The sequence below is a fragment of the Emys orbicularis genome, chromosome 9 (assembly GCF_028017835.1).
Source record: "Emys orbicularis isolate rEmyOrb1 chromosome 9, rEmyOrb1.hap1, whole genome shotgun sequence".
Taxonomy (NCBI): Eukaryota; Metazoa; Chordata; order Testudines; family Emydidae; genus Emys; species Emys orbicularis.
Window position 1 is genome coordinate 100,050,387 of NC_088691.1, and position 12,399 is coordinate 100,062,785.

The 12,399-nt window shown below is 56.4% G+C and overlaps 1 protein-coding gene across 1 annotated transcript; it reads left to right on the top strand.

Moving 5' to 3' along the window:
- The first annotated feature begins 3,037 nt into the window (after positions 1–3,037).
- Positions 3,038–3,796, top strand: CAMK2N2 (calcium/calmodulin dependent protein kinase II inhibitor 2). The gene is made up of 2 exons (XM_065411452.1): positions 3,038–3,206; positions 3,726–3,796. The coding sequence occupies exons 1-2, from the start codon at positions 3,038–3,040 to the stop codon at positions 3,794–3,796; spliced, it is 240 nt and encodes a 79-aa protein (XP_065267524.1).
- Positions 3,797–12,399: the final 8,603 nt, after the last annotated feature.

Sequence of the window (12,399 nt, forward strand, 5' to 3'; positions counted from 1 at the left end):
CAATTGCCCACAGATGGTTTCTCAAAGACTTGGAGAGAGGGGGTGTGTCTCCCTCTCCCCCAGCCTGCCCACTCCTTCCCATAACCTAGTGATTACCAAACTGTGGGTCACAACCCCAAGTGGGGTCACTCCATCAGCAGGTGGGGTTGTGGCAGTCCTGAGGGTGTGGAGGAGGCCATTTAGCGTGACCTCCCCCACCCCCATTTGTGCGAGGTCATGCCAGCTGGAGAATTATATTTTGCTCTACAAAAGGATGCCCTCCATGCAGCGTGACCTCACATTCACTGTACGCGTGTGACGTCATGCTGTGAGGAGGAGGCCATTTTCTAAAGCAAAATGGCCTCCTCCATGCAGCATAACCTTGCACGTACAGTGCATGCCATTTTTAAGTGGTGTCCTCCAGGCTGTCCAGGGTCATGGGAAGCAATACATGTGATAAAAATGGTGTCATGCCAGGAACATGTCTGGGAACTGCTGCCCTAGCCCATCCAATCTTTATCTCCCCTCCCCAGTATTGACCCTAAGAGATGGAGAAGGGAGATGGTATTGCAGAGAACTAGCCCTTTCTCTCTCTGCATGGTGGCTAGTGCAGAGGGTCCTTTCTGTGCATGGCTCTCTGGGAGGTGACTCACACTCACAGGATAATCTGCACCAGTCCATGCTCCATATTCCACTGGTGCAGTACAATCTACACCAGAACCAATAGCCCCAGGATAGGCAAGGCCTTAGCCTTCAGGGCTTGAGGCTCTGAGAACTTGCAAAACAACTGTAGACACAGCATGCCAATTCCATGATCTGGAAGCATTTGGCAAGCCACCTCTTGTAGGCAACCTTCCTTGACTGACCCCATCAGAACCCAGCTGGCCTCCAGTCAGGCCTCTGAGTCCCCGGCCGATACACCTCTCCACTTGTATTGGGCCATGTGTGTGTTAAAGAGCAGCGCGTGGGCCTTCGTGTCGCTGCCGCCGTTGGTTAATCACCATTCACAGCCTTGGCACTAGCTAAACTGATGCTAATGCTGGCCGGGTGAAGCAGTCACCACAGATATTAACACAGAGAGAGGGAGAGACACACACACACACAACCTCACCTTGCAGCAGAGACCAGGCAGAGAGAATTTCAGGCCAGAAGCAGGTGTTTCACCCCATCCCCTCAATCTGAGAGCAGGGCTTGTAATGGAAGCTAATCTGCAACCTTAAGCAGCACCGGGGGCCACTTAGGAGGATGAGGAGGATGGCTGGGGGTTCCTTTTGAGGATGTCACTAACAGGCTCCTGGGGAAGATGAAGGCTGGTGGAGGAGCTGTGCCTAGGACATGGGGGTTGGGGGTGGGGGCCAGGAAGTTGGTATGAAAAAGGAATATGGGGGGCATTTTTTTAAAAATACAGGCCCTGTTAAGAGAGAAAGATCAACAGTAGGGGAGGAGAGAGACAAAAACTGGGGGGACACAAAGGGAGGGAGGAAAGGGCTGGGGGAGGCACAGAGGTGGGAGGAAAGGGATGGGGGTGGGGGAGACACAGTGGGGGCAGGAAAGGGCTTGGGGAGGCACAGGGGGTGGGGAAAACACAGAGAGGCAGGAAAGGGCGGGGGAGGCAGGAAGACACAGTAGGGGAGGAATAGGCGAGGGGAGGCATGTAGGGTGGGGGAGACACAGAGGGGGAGGAAAGGGCTGTGGGAGGCACGGGCGGGGGGACACACAGAGGGGCAGGAAAGGGCCGGAAAAGGTATGGGAGGGGCGGGGAAGACACAGAGGGGGCAGGAAACGGCTGGGGGAGGCACACAGGGGGGGAGGAAAGGGCCGTGGGAGGCATGGGGGGTGGGGGAGACACAGAGTGGGGAGGAAAGGGCCAGGGAAAGACACAGAAGGGCAGGAAAGGGCTGGGAAAGGTATGGGGGGGGGCGGGGAAGACACGGAGGGGCAGGAAAGGGCTGGGAAAGGTATGGGGGGGGCGGGGAAGACACAGAGAGGCAGGAAAGGGCCAGGAAAGGTACGCGGGGGGGCGGGGAAGACACGGAGGGGCAGGAAAGGGCTGGGAAAGGTATGTGGGGGGCAGGGAAGACACATAGGGGCAGGAAAGGGCCGGGAAAGGTATGGGGGGGGCGGGGAAGACACAGAGAGGCAGGAAAGGGCCGGGAAAGGTACGCGGGGGGCGGGGAAGACACGGAGGGGCAGGAAAGGGCTGGGAAAGGTATGTGGGGGGCGGGGAAGACACATAGGGGCAGGAAAGGGCCGGGAAAGGTATGGGGGGGCAGGAAAGGGCCGGGAAAGGTATGGGGGGCGGGGAAGACACGGAGGGGCAGGAAAGGGCCGGGAAAGGTACGCGGGGGGCGGGGAAGACACGGAGGGGCAGGAAAGGGCTGGGAAAGGTATGGGGGGGCGGGGAAGACACAGAGGGGCAGGAAAGGGCCGGGAAAGGTACGCGGGGGGCGGGGAAGACACGGAGGGGCAGGAAAGGGCCGGGAAAGGTACGGGGGGAGGGATACAGAGGGGGGAGGAAAGGGCCGGGGGAGGCACGGGGGGGGATACAGAGGGGGGACAGCCCGGGAGCCATCAGGTGTCTGGCTGAAGCAGCCTCCCCCCCCCGGTCCCTGGGGAGTGTGCGTAGCTGCCCCCCGGGGGCGCACAGAGAGCGCTGCCCCGAGAGCAGGGCCGGGGGGAGAGGCAGGGACCCCGGACGCCTCCCCTCTGCTTTTGCTGCACTCTCATTGTCATTCCGCTCTTGCCTCTTGATGTCACCCTCCTCCCTTCCCCCGCGCAGCCGGGGGCCGGGGGGCTGGGGGAGGGGCGCGGGGGGGCTGGGGGAGGACCTTCCAGAGCAGGGCCCTCAGCGCACCAGCCCCGGATGCATGACTTCATTCTTCCGCCTGGGTTTCCTTTATGATGTAGGGCTGTCCCAGCCCCTGTGCACAGACACCTCGGCAGGCTGCAGCGCTCCGCACTCCCTCGCCAGCCCGCCCGCCCGCCCGGCTCCTTCCCCCCGGCTCCGCCGCTGGATCGCGCTCTCCGGCCGCCCCGCAGGACCCAGGCAGCTGCCAGTATGTCCGAGATCCTCCCTTACAGCGAGGAGAAGGTGGCCCGCTTCGGCACCGACTCCGAAGTCAGCGAGATCTCCTTCAGCTGCCGGCTCCAGGACACCAACTCCTTCTTCGGGGGCAACCAGGCCAAGCGGCCCCCCAAGCTGGGGCAGATCGGCAGGGCCAAGAGAGGTAAGCGCCCCCTGCCTTCCCCGCTGGCAAGAGTGGCTCTGGGACCCCCCCCCTCCATCCGGATCCGCAGTGGGGAAGGGTCACCCCAGGCTCGGGGAAGGGGAACGGAGCCGCCCCCCTATGGCAAACCCGGGGGTTCAGCTGCCGCCTGCCCCACCCCGACTCAGAGGGACCTTGCCCCAGTGCCCCCACTCCCTAGTCGCCGGCTGGCTCGCTGCGCTCCTCCCCTCCCCAGACAGGGCTCCCCATTGTCCGCGCCACCCTCCCAGTGTCCCTGCTGGGGCTCTCCCCCCCCCCCCAGCCGCATTCTGTGCCCGCGACTCCCGCTCCATTTTCCTGGGGCGGATTTCATCAGCAGATGTTGGCTTGTGGGTGGATGGGGGCATGGGGGAGGCAAATACTGCGAGTCCAAGCCCCAGCCAAGCCTCACGGGAGGCCATCTCTGCCAGCCCTGCCTTGCTTAGGGGCTCCTGCTCCTGTGTCCTGACTGTGTGCTTGTCCCTCCCCCCCCCCCTGCAGTGGTGATCGAAGATGATAGAATAGACGAGGTGCTGAAGGGGATGACAGACAAGTCGCCTTCTGGGGTATAAGCTGGCAGAGGAGGCGCCTGCACTGAGCTGCAGACTCTGATCACTGATTTTAAGCACTTTTGGCCGTGCATGTTTGTTGGACTGTGGTCAACGAGGAAAGCAAAGGAAGGAGATGAGGCTGCTGGCGACACCTTCCACCCCCAACCCAGACCCCAGCCCGAGGCGGTAACGGATGGGGCCATCTCACCCTCCTCAGCATCCAACCGAGAGCAATGGGACAAAGGGATTTGGCCATCCATCCCTGTCCAGATTTCCAGGGCGCCATGCCCACCCCGGAGATGCCCATGTTTGTCAGCACCACCTCCTGCCCTCACAACCCCCCTCCCTGCAGAATGGAGGAGGCGGCTGCTGAGGCGCTATCCAGGGCCAGCGCCACTTCCAGCGCCCTCCCGGGGAGCTGTCCATTCCAGCGCCACTTCCAGCGCGCTCCCGGGGAGCTGTCCATTCCAGCGCCACTTCCAGCGCCCTCCCGGGGAGCTGTCCATTCCAGCGCCACTTCCAGCGCGCTCCCGGGGAACTGTCCATTCCAGCGCCACTTCCAGCGCGCTCCCGGGGCACTGTCCATTCCAGCGCCACTTCCAGCGCGCTCCCGGGGAACCGTCCATTCCAGCGCCACTTCCAGTGTCTTCCCGGGGAGCTGTCCACTCCAGCACCCTCCCTGGGAGCTGTTCATTCCAACGCCACTTCCAGGGAGCTGTCCATTCCAGCACCCTCTCCTCTCCCATTCCCCTCTCCCCAGCCCCACTGAGCCCCCCCTTTCCCCATGGCACGTTGCCGAGGTGCTGTTCCCCTGAGAGCGCGGAGCCCTTGGGATCGCCTAGCGTTCTCATCTCGAAGAGGGCTCCTGTAGCGATGCACTTTACACCTTTCTCTGTCTCTCTCCGAGTGGCTGTGTATCTAACCCCTGCATAGACACACACCTCTCCAGCTGTAGCAAGCTCATTGTGTGTGCAATCAGCCCCCTTCTGTATTTCAGACCCACACCCATTCTCTAACTCATCCATCCATCCCCACGCCTCATCCCTGTCCAGTTTGCAAAATACCAGCAGATCGGAAGCAAATCCAAAGCCAGCGGTGCTGAATGGAAGGCAGAGGTTCCGACTCGGATGGACTATAATATAGAAGACAGTGATCATGTTGCTGTCGAGAGACATTTTTGCTCCATCTTTTTTGCATGAGCTTCCTGGTCCTGGTGCCACATCTTGGTGCCACTGGTCATCCCACTATGGCACGCTTCTTTTTAACAGAACTCCTCATATTTGTATTTTTATATCCGAATCTTTGTTAAAAATGATCTGCTAATGTCTAATGTTGAAATATTGCATCAAAGATTGTTCCTATTTTTTCCATACGAATGAAAAAAAAGTGTATAGAATGGAATTTAAATGGTTGGTTCTCTTAATTCTATATATCAGTATTGGACAGGACTTCTTGAATGTGGTTAGGGTTTTGCACACCTCAAAACATCAGTAAACAAAACAAATGTATCTAAGAATCTTATACTGTGATTAATGGCTTTATTGACGGACCATGCAGAAACATAATGACTTTAGAAGATCTTATTGTACTGGTTACGAATGTGCTTGGATAACTCGCTGGTTATTTGACACCTCTTTCTTGGGGGATGTTCCGAGTTGGTGTTTTTAATTTTGTACTTTAATTTAATTTAATTTTTTAAAAAGCTTATTCTGGTCTGATGTGCATGAGAAACTATCATCTTTTCAATAATATACTATGTCATTTTATGAAGACAACAAAGCAAAAAAAATGTCATGCCATTCTAAGAATGACCCATTGTACATTTTAATGCCATTTTTCACTGTATTGGTGAACAAAACTCAATGAATAAATACATACATGTACCAAATGGAGGCAGCCAACCCTGCGTGTCTTCCCTAGCAAGATCTTTGTAATTGGGCTTGTTCCAAACCCCAGTGAAGTGAATGGAAAACCTCCCAGTACAGTCAGTGGGCTTTGGATCTGGACTGTTGAGGGAATAGTTGAGAGATTATTCAAGGGCTTCGACCATGTTCTCCAGGAAATCACAGCCCCCAGAGAACCGCACTGGGTCACAGGCATTTTTGTTGCAGTTGCCACCTCTCTCTCTGGGTTGACTCTCTGCATTGCTTAGGGTTCAGGAGATAGGGTGTAGGAGTCCCTGCAGGTTCGCTGGGAGGGAGGGAGGGCAGGCATCAGGTGACCTAGTTTTCACTTAAGACAGAAATAGAATTCAGGCTGCTGAGAGGCTTGTGGCTGTTAAATATTTTACTGGGGCCTCTCAGAGGAGCTGCCCTTATCCTGGGGTGGGTGGGTGGAAGGAACTCTGCAGCAGGGAGCTGGAGGAGGAGGTTGGTCCCAGAGGCACCCGGACCAAAGTGGAGCCAGCGTTGCTTTCCATCTCATAGACTCATAGACTTTAAATCTGCTTTCCATCTCAATGCAACAGTCAGGCAAGCACATCACAAGGGCCAACACGAGTACTTATTGGAAATAGCATCCATCAGGGCTGAGGGGAAGGGGTGCCCCAAGGCAGCAAGGGGTCAATGGCCAGGCCATCAGGTGCTCTCTCTATTGCTGCCTTAGGCACAGGCCGATAAGAAGCCCCAGATAGACTTTAAGGCCAGAAGGGCCCATCATGATCATCTAGTCTGACCTCCTGCACATTGCAGCCCACAGAACCCCGCCCACCAAGCCTGGAATAGCCCCATAACCTCTGGCTCAGTTACTGACATCCACAAATCTTGATTGAAAGACTTCAAGTTACAGAGAATCCACCATTGACTCTAATTCAGACCTGCAAGTGACCCATGCCCCCATGCTGTAGTGGAAGGTGACAACCCCCCAGGGTGTCTGCCAAGCTGACCTGGGGAATACAGAAGGGGCAGAGCTCTGCACCCTTTCCTGAGCCCTGCAGACTGGTGAAAGCCCCTTGAGAGGGGAGGCTGGAGCCTCCCACAGGCCTTGGGAATTTCCTTTAAACCACTGGGAAATGCACTTGGCATTCAAGGGCTATTTGGGAGGAGGAAGGGGTGCTTATTTACCTTTCTGGGCCACCCTAACACACTTACACATTGGGGCCAATCCTTCCTTCTCTCGTCTTTTACATTTATTAAACTAGCTTTTGCATTGGTTGCTTTTTAAAGCAACCTTGTTTTTTCTGAGTAAGGGAAGGATGAAGGCTAGGTCCATCAATGGCTATTAGCCAGGATGGGCAGGGATGGTGTCCCTAGCCTCTGTTTGCCAGGAGTTGGGAATGGGCAATGGGGGATGGATCACTTGATGATTACCTGTTCTGGTCATTCCTTCTGAAGCACCTGGCATTGGCCACTGTCAGAAGACAGGCTACTGGGCTAGATGGACCTTTGGCCTGACCCAGTATGGCCGTTCTTATGTAAAGAGTCAAATTCACACACCACAACTACAGGCAATGAGCCACCTTACAAACACACTGAACCACAGACACAACCATATACACTCAACCCACACACAGAGAACCACATATGCACAGCCATTCACATAGGCCGGCTGACAGACTCATATACACACATGCAAAGTGCACACGCTCCCAGATGCATGCATACACGCTCAACACACAGAGACACATAGGTACTCAGAGACCCACATTCAAAGCCAAACACACGGATTCCCATACAGAGCCACATGCACACAGGCACTCAACAAACACCATCAGTACACCCACACCAAGAGACACACACACACACACACATGTCTGCCCAAGCTGTATTTACATGGCTTAACACCGACATGAATAAATGCCCATTCCCAAAATGCTCAGGATCTGGGGAAGGGGGGTACCTGGGGGTCTGAGCCCCCTGCAGTTAAGTGTCTCTGCAGCTGTGCTGCTGGAAAGGGAAGCCTGTGGGTACGGGGCCAATGGTGGAACACGGCTGCCTACCGATCTCACCCTTGCTGATCCATGTCCCCGGCTCTCTGAATGCTCCAGTCTGTGCCCCCTGAGGAATCTGCCCCCAAAGCCTCTGGATTCTCAGCACATTTTACATTCATACCTTTTAACAGCCTGATCCCCTTCTAGATCTCACTATTGAATCAGATTGGCAGATGCCTGCCTCTCCTTGGGACTCCAGCTGGCACCTGCCTCCAGGGGGTCACAGTAGCACAGAGCAGGGGGCACCAAGACAGGCCTTCCCTGCCGTGACTGCTACTGAAGTATTCACACCATCAGCGAAAAGCAGACACAGCCCCTGCCCCAAGGAGCCCATGTAAGGCCCCAGTTGTGAAGTTGGATCCGCACGTTTGGGCAGGGGTCCCATTCGATTGCATCCCCCCAAACTAATGGGCTGTTTCCACAAAGAGCATTCTAGTGGAGACCACAGCCCATGGCAAAGTCCCTGCCTGTACCTGGGGGCTTTCTCCAGCAGCCTAATGCTTGCACAGGACGCTCTCTGCAGCACTGGTGCTTTGGTCTCCCACTGACCCTGTGTGTGTGTGTGTGGGGAGGAAAGACCCTTCAATTCCCCATGTGGAGCCCAGGATCGGAGCTGGTGTCCTTCATCCAGAGACAGGCTTGTGAGGTTCCTAGAGGGGAGAGGCCTCCCTAGGCTGGAAGCTGCAGGTTGAGTGACCAGCACTAATGGGCTATTGTGAGTTATACTCTGGTAGCAGCCAGAGAGAGCATTTCTCCTCGCACTGACACAGGTGTAGATCTGGAGTAACTCCACTGCCGTCCCTAGAATTACCCGGGTGTAAACTCTTCAGGCCCACAATGTGTTGGGTCCTGTCCAGCCAGACAGGGAAACAGCCCCTCCCCCACAGGGCTCGCAGCCCAACGGAATGAAGGCTTATTATGCAAACTACAGTTAGAAGGGGTGGAAGGAGCCATCCCCCAGCAGTGGGAGTATGGGAAGGTTGGAACCAGGAAGCAGATGGTTCAAACACACACACACCCCCAATGTAATCGTAAAGAGTTGCTGCTGCTTCTCATAGCCCTGGGGTGTGGCTGTTTCCAAATCTGAACCTGTGGGACAAGGGAACAGGTCTGCCCCTGCCACCCAGGGTCAGGCCAGAAGGGTCCTTAACTAATACAGCCGCAAGGCATTTCTGATTCAGCCTAGCTGGTCGGGCACAGCAGCAAAGCCCAGCCACAAGAGGGTAAAAGGGAGGGAGGAAAGCAGCTCCCCTCTGCTTGAGTGCACGGCGTCTCTCTCTCTGGTAGAGGTCACCCAACATACGCCAGTGTAAACGAAGCCCAGCCCAGAGCTAGCCTCACAGAGCAGCACCCGTGAGAAAGGGTGAGAGCCTCACTCTGCAGCCCCGAGAGCTGCTGAAGCTGATCGGTCAGGGGCTGCCACACCACCGAGGGGTGTTGATTAATGCAATTGACTTGGCGCAGACCTCCGGCAGTTTCCATGGACTATCCTGCCAGGGTTTCCCACAGAGCTGACTGGGGGAGGCTTGGGTCAGCTCAAACGCTGGGCTAGCAGGATGAAGAGATTCCCCTCCAGGGGCTGGACTGCACTGTGAGATGGGAGCTGACTGCAAAAAAGGGGACGTTAACCTGCCTTCCTGAGAGCAGGCTCCCCCCTGCCCAACCTCCCCCCACCCCTCACAAGGGCAAGGGGAGGAAGCCAACTCCCCCAGCCTCTTCCAAAGCCCGTCCTGCCCCAGCCTTCAGCACTTACCGACAGTCCCCTTTCCTGCGCGTTCTCTGTCCCCACCGTGACTTTTTAGCTGGTGAGGCTTAAAACATGGTTCAGGCCCACATAAGAATAATGGTTAGTGACTCCTTGCTGGCTGCAAGCTCCAGCCCACAGTCTGGCTCCTGGAAGTGATCGAGCACAGGGTTAATTTACTGTGGGAATGGGTATGTCTTTGATCAGGCCACCTGTAAACCCAGTCCTCCCCCGTAACTCTGTGCACTAAAGCGTCCCCCAGCGCACTTTCCCAGATCCCGTGGGTCCCGCTCTGCACACAAGACTCTCTCCCCCAGGAGTAAGGGGTCTGGAGAAACCTGCCTTTTCCTCAGCATTAAGAAGGGGGAAACAACAGGGCCTCACCTCCCAGAGAGGCTGCCAGCAGCTGCCAGGTGCAAGATGGCTACTTTAGGGCTGCAGTTGCACAATGCTGCTAAATTTAAAGGGCCAGCCCCCAAAAGGCACACTGGGAACAAAGTTCCTATAACATGGCAACTGTGCCCAGAGATTTAATAGGACAGGAAGATGCTGGCACTGTGCAGATCCCTGTTTTACCGCATCACAGGGCTGCTTATCTGGCTAGACCCGTCCCTATGCAGAGCATATCCTGGCAAGAACCAAGTATGTCCCCCTGTGAGCCAGAAACTGTCTCCCTTTTACTTCCAGCCTAGAGTGACATTTAAATGCTATTACCTGCCCTGGGTAGTATCGTTCAACGGCCAGTTAGTGGTGCTGGTACCGCACCCCCCAGATCCCCCACCCCAAGGCTTGCTGAGCTACCGAAAGGCAATGGTGAGCAGTCACCTCCCCTCACATGCAGGATGCTGGGGCCAGCATCACGTCAAGGCATTTGCCACTGCGAGGTGCCGGGCCGTACCTCCCACCAGCGGGCTCCAGACACAGAACATTCACAAGAGGCCAGTGACACCGTCAGTTCACGCGTTTATTTGCATAGGGCCTGCTCTGAGGCTGGGCTTTGCCAAACGTTCTCTTTCTAATGGCTTCAGAGATGGACGGGCTTGGAGCCAAGTGGTGCTGGGTACCCCCTGTGCTAGTGGGGAGGGCCTCACGGGCTCAGGGTGCCAGCGTTGCAGCCAGTTGCTGCTGGAGAACCCTTCCCTTTGCTTCTGGATGTTCGAGGTGACATAGGAATCTAGCCCCAGCCTACCCCAATTCTGCTAACACACCTGGGTCTTGAGCAGTTCGCTTTTCCCCTTGAATCCACCACACGCTACCCAACCTGTTCACTCGCATCGGCGCTTATCCATTTTCCTACCTCAGGCCAGCCCCCTAGCAAAGGGGCCCAGTTTCCCAGCAGGCTGGCGGCAGATCAGCTCATGGGCCACCGGAGGAATGGAATTTGATGGAATCACACTGGGTAACTTGCAGGCCTCTGCACTGTGACCCTGTCAGCAAGGAAAGAGTCCGGCCCAGCCCAACCTGTGCTACTGAATTCTGTGGGTCAGGGCCTCAGCTACTGTAAATCACCACTGGGCCACTGGCCTCAATGGAGTAACGCTGATTTACACCTGCCAAGGAGTTGGCCCTCTGGGGCTTGTCGCTTATGAGATGCCAAATAATTATTAAAAAAATATCCAGTCCATTGGCTGAAAGCCTGGCTTAATCTCAGGGAAGCTGGTGAGCTTTCGGCCCTCTTCGGTCACTCGCAGGCAGGGAGATGGAAGCATTAGGACAGCCGACTTGAAGTGTTGTGTCTCTCTAGATGCTGAAGTCGCGATTCTGGCCAGGGATACCACGACCCACAGGGAAGGAGTGCCTCACAGGTGGCATAAGCCAGAGGAAGCCGCAAGGGACAGTCCCAGGAAGGGCTCGGTGATCCCAAATGGGTACTGTAGCCCCAGACAGAGGGGTTACGGGTTTTGCGTAAGGAATCCCATCGTCCTAGGTGGCAAGGGGAGGGGCTCCAGAACAAACCTCCCCCTTGTCTTTGGAGCAGGCGGCTGTTTCTGGGGCCCCGCGGGCTAGCTGCTCAGAGCATCCTCGGAGAGCACAGCAAGGCATGCTGGCTGCAGCTGTGGATACCCGGCTGGGATGGCATCAGGGCTTTGCTTGGGCTCAAACGGACGTGTGCAATTTGTAACCAGTTAACCCCTGACTGTGCCCGTCCTTGGTTCCTGCCATAGTGGCCATGGCCTGGCCTTCAAGAGTCCCTGCTCTCCCGCCTGGCAGCTGGCCCATCACACCCCACCCATCACCACAGCCAAGGCCCAGCTCTCCGCGGCCTCGCCCCTCACAAGGCTTTCTGTGCCCCAGGGCAGTGAGCGAGACGGTGGGTCTGACTCACTGTATGTTTGCCTCCTCTTGGGGCTATCCGCCTCTGGGGACACAGGCGGCAGCTCTGGCGGCCGCCAAAGAGCAAAGCCGTCCCTGGGCCCTGCCCAGGCCTGAAGGAAGCAGCCAGAACACGCTTCTGCACTTGCACAGCCAGGCCCCACAGCTCAGCTGCTGCCGGCTCCCGTCACGTTCCGAGTTGCAGGCGTTCTCTAGCAGACAGGCGAGCTGGAGAGAGCCAGGCGCCCCAGCCAGCAGGAGTCTCTGCTTTTGGGGGACCAGGAGCCATTTGTGATTGCACAAGTTCAGTTATTCTGGCGTGCTCTCTGCAGGCGATGCTCTCGAGACCTTCAGTCTTACTCTAGTTCCTTCCCACCCACAGATCCCTCCCAAAGAGCCAGAACACAAATCAGAGGCAGCCAAACCAGACAGCGGGAGGCCCAGGTGGTGGCAGGAACAGGGATGTTTGAGCCCAAAGAGGTGTAGTGCCAGCTCCTCCTCTGCCTGCTTTCGCCTTCGTTCCCCTGGGAATGTAAACAGGGACCCATTCTGTCCAATCAGTTAAAGCCTCTTGAATTGCTTTGTTGAATGCTCTTTTTGCTTTTTAAATGCACTTCGTGCTGGGACATAGTCCCACTT

Coding starts and splice junctions, on each gene's coding strand:
- CAMK2N2 (XM_065411452.1), top strand. CDS start 3,038: ATGTCCGAGATCCTCCCTTACAGCGAGGAGAAGGTGGCCCGCTTCGGC. Junction 3,207..3,725: donor GATCGGCAGGGCCAAGAGAG/GTAAGCGCCCCC, acceptor CCCCCCCTGCAG/TGGTGATCGAAGATGATAGA.